We start from the raw sequence: 1282 nt of genomic DNA, 5'->3' as shown, positions 1-1282 counted from the left end.
CCTCCTCCCTGGAGCCAGCTCTACCCCGTGACTCACCTTGGGGGCCCATTCACTGCCCCAGCTGTACAGTGCCTGCCCCTGCCCTACTCCTTCCCTCACCGTGGGGGCCTCAATCTGCCCCCACACCCCTTCCCTCCCACAGACTTACCAGTCAGATGCTGCTCTCCACAGTGCCAGGCTGCACTCCTGGTGGAGCGCAGGCTGCAGCTGCTTGCATGCACGTGGCATTTAGTCGGTGATGTTATCAGCTACACTGCCCAAAAAAAGCTGACCACCGATAATGTTAATTGTCCTTTTAAAATCGGTGCTGATCTGATATGCCAACGATGTATCTGTGCCCTTGACACGGAGCCCTGGCCAAGAACCACAGAGCCCCAGAGAGAACAGGCAGCGACCCGGTCGGATGCAGCAGGGAGGAGCACCATAAATACACAAGGTAGAGGTTTGAAACAAAACCAGGCTGCAGGCAGAAAGGAAGGAGCAAGCAGACAAGGCTGCGCAGAGGCCAGGAGGAGGAGCGGGGCTCTTTTACTGACCCTCCACGAGGAAGCTCCATCAGGAGCGCTAGGAACCATGGGTCTCCCCCAACGGAGACAGCACATGCTGCCCTGCTGCCGCTCCGCTCCTTCCCCCTCCTTTACCAGCTCCGTGCCTGCCCCGCTACCTGGAGGGCCGGTCATCCGTGGGGTTGTACTCGCCGTCGTCCAGTGTCCCGTCCTCGTACAAGGTGCTGGCGATGACCAGGCGGAACTTGTCACCTGTAACCCGCGGGGTCAGCGCCGGAGCAGGGGGGCTGCGACACCCCGGTACGGCTGTGCGCGCGCCTGGGAAGGAGGGGGGTACACTTCCCCACCCAGCCCCGCCACCTACCCAGGTCCACGGGGTAGATCTGGATGTTGACGTCCAGGATCAGGTCCATCTTGAAGGACTCGCTCTCGCAGTGCAGGCGGGACACTGTGGGCAGAGCGGGGATCAGGGCCCGGAGGGGCGTGGCCTGGGGTAAAAGGGGCGTGATGCGCGTGCAGCGGGGGGGAGGGGGGGGTTGTCCCGACTCTGCTCACCCCGGTCGAACTTCTTGCCCTCGGGGTCGATGTCCTTCACGTCGAAAATATCCTCGAACAAGATCCCAGCCATATCGGCGGCTGCGCTCCCCTCTGTCCGGCGCCCGCCGCGGCGCCACGCGCTATTTCCGCTTCCGGTCGGCGCACCGGAAGTATCTCATCCTTGCGGGGCAGAAGTGCTGGGTCGGGGCGGAAGCGCCGCTCGGGAGGGCGTTTCACGC

General features: G+C 63.1%; 1 protein-coding gene across 1 annotated transcript in view; it reads right to left on the bottom strand.

The window, feature by feature from the left end:
- The window catches only part of LOC109288043 (DNA-directed RNA polymerases I, II, and III subunit RPABC3), a 3299-nt gene extending 2109 nt beyond the window's left edge, over positions 1-1190 (bottom strand). The window contains exons 1-3 of the mRNA XM_019503381.1: positions 1062-1190; positions 871-954; positions 665-758 (exon numbers count right to left, since the gene is read on the bottom strand). Of these exons, the coding sequence (XP_019358926.1) occupies positions 665-758; positions 871-954; positions 1062-1134 (251 nt within the window). The 5' untranslated portion in view covers positions 1135-1190. The remainder of the gene's footprint in view (positions 1-664; positions 759-870; positions 955-1061) is intronic.
- Positions 1191-1282: the final 92 nt, after the last annotated feature.

Source organism: Gavialis gangeticus, unplaced genomic scaffold (genome assembly GCF_001723915.1).
Source record: "Gavialis gangeticus isolate Ggan-Ray unplaced genomic scaffold, GavGan_comp1, whole genome shotgun sequence".
NCBI classification, from domain to species: domain Eukaryota; kingdom Metazoa; phylum Chordata; order Crocodylia; family Gavialidae; genus Gavialis; species Gavialis gangeticus.
The sequence above is the reverse complement of the archived record's forward strand: the minus strand, read 5'-3'. Positions and strand labels throughout refer to the sequence as shown.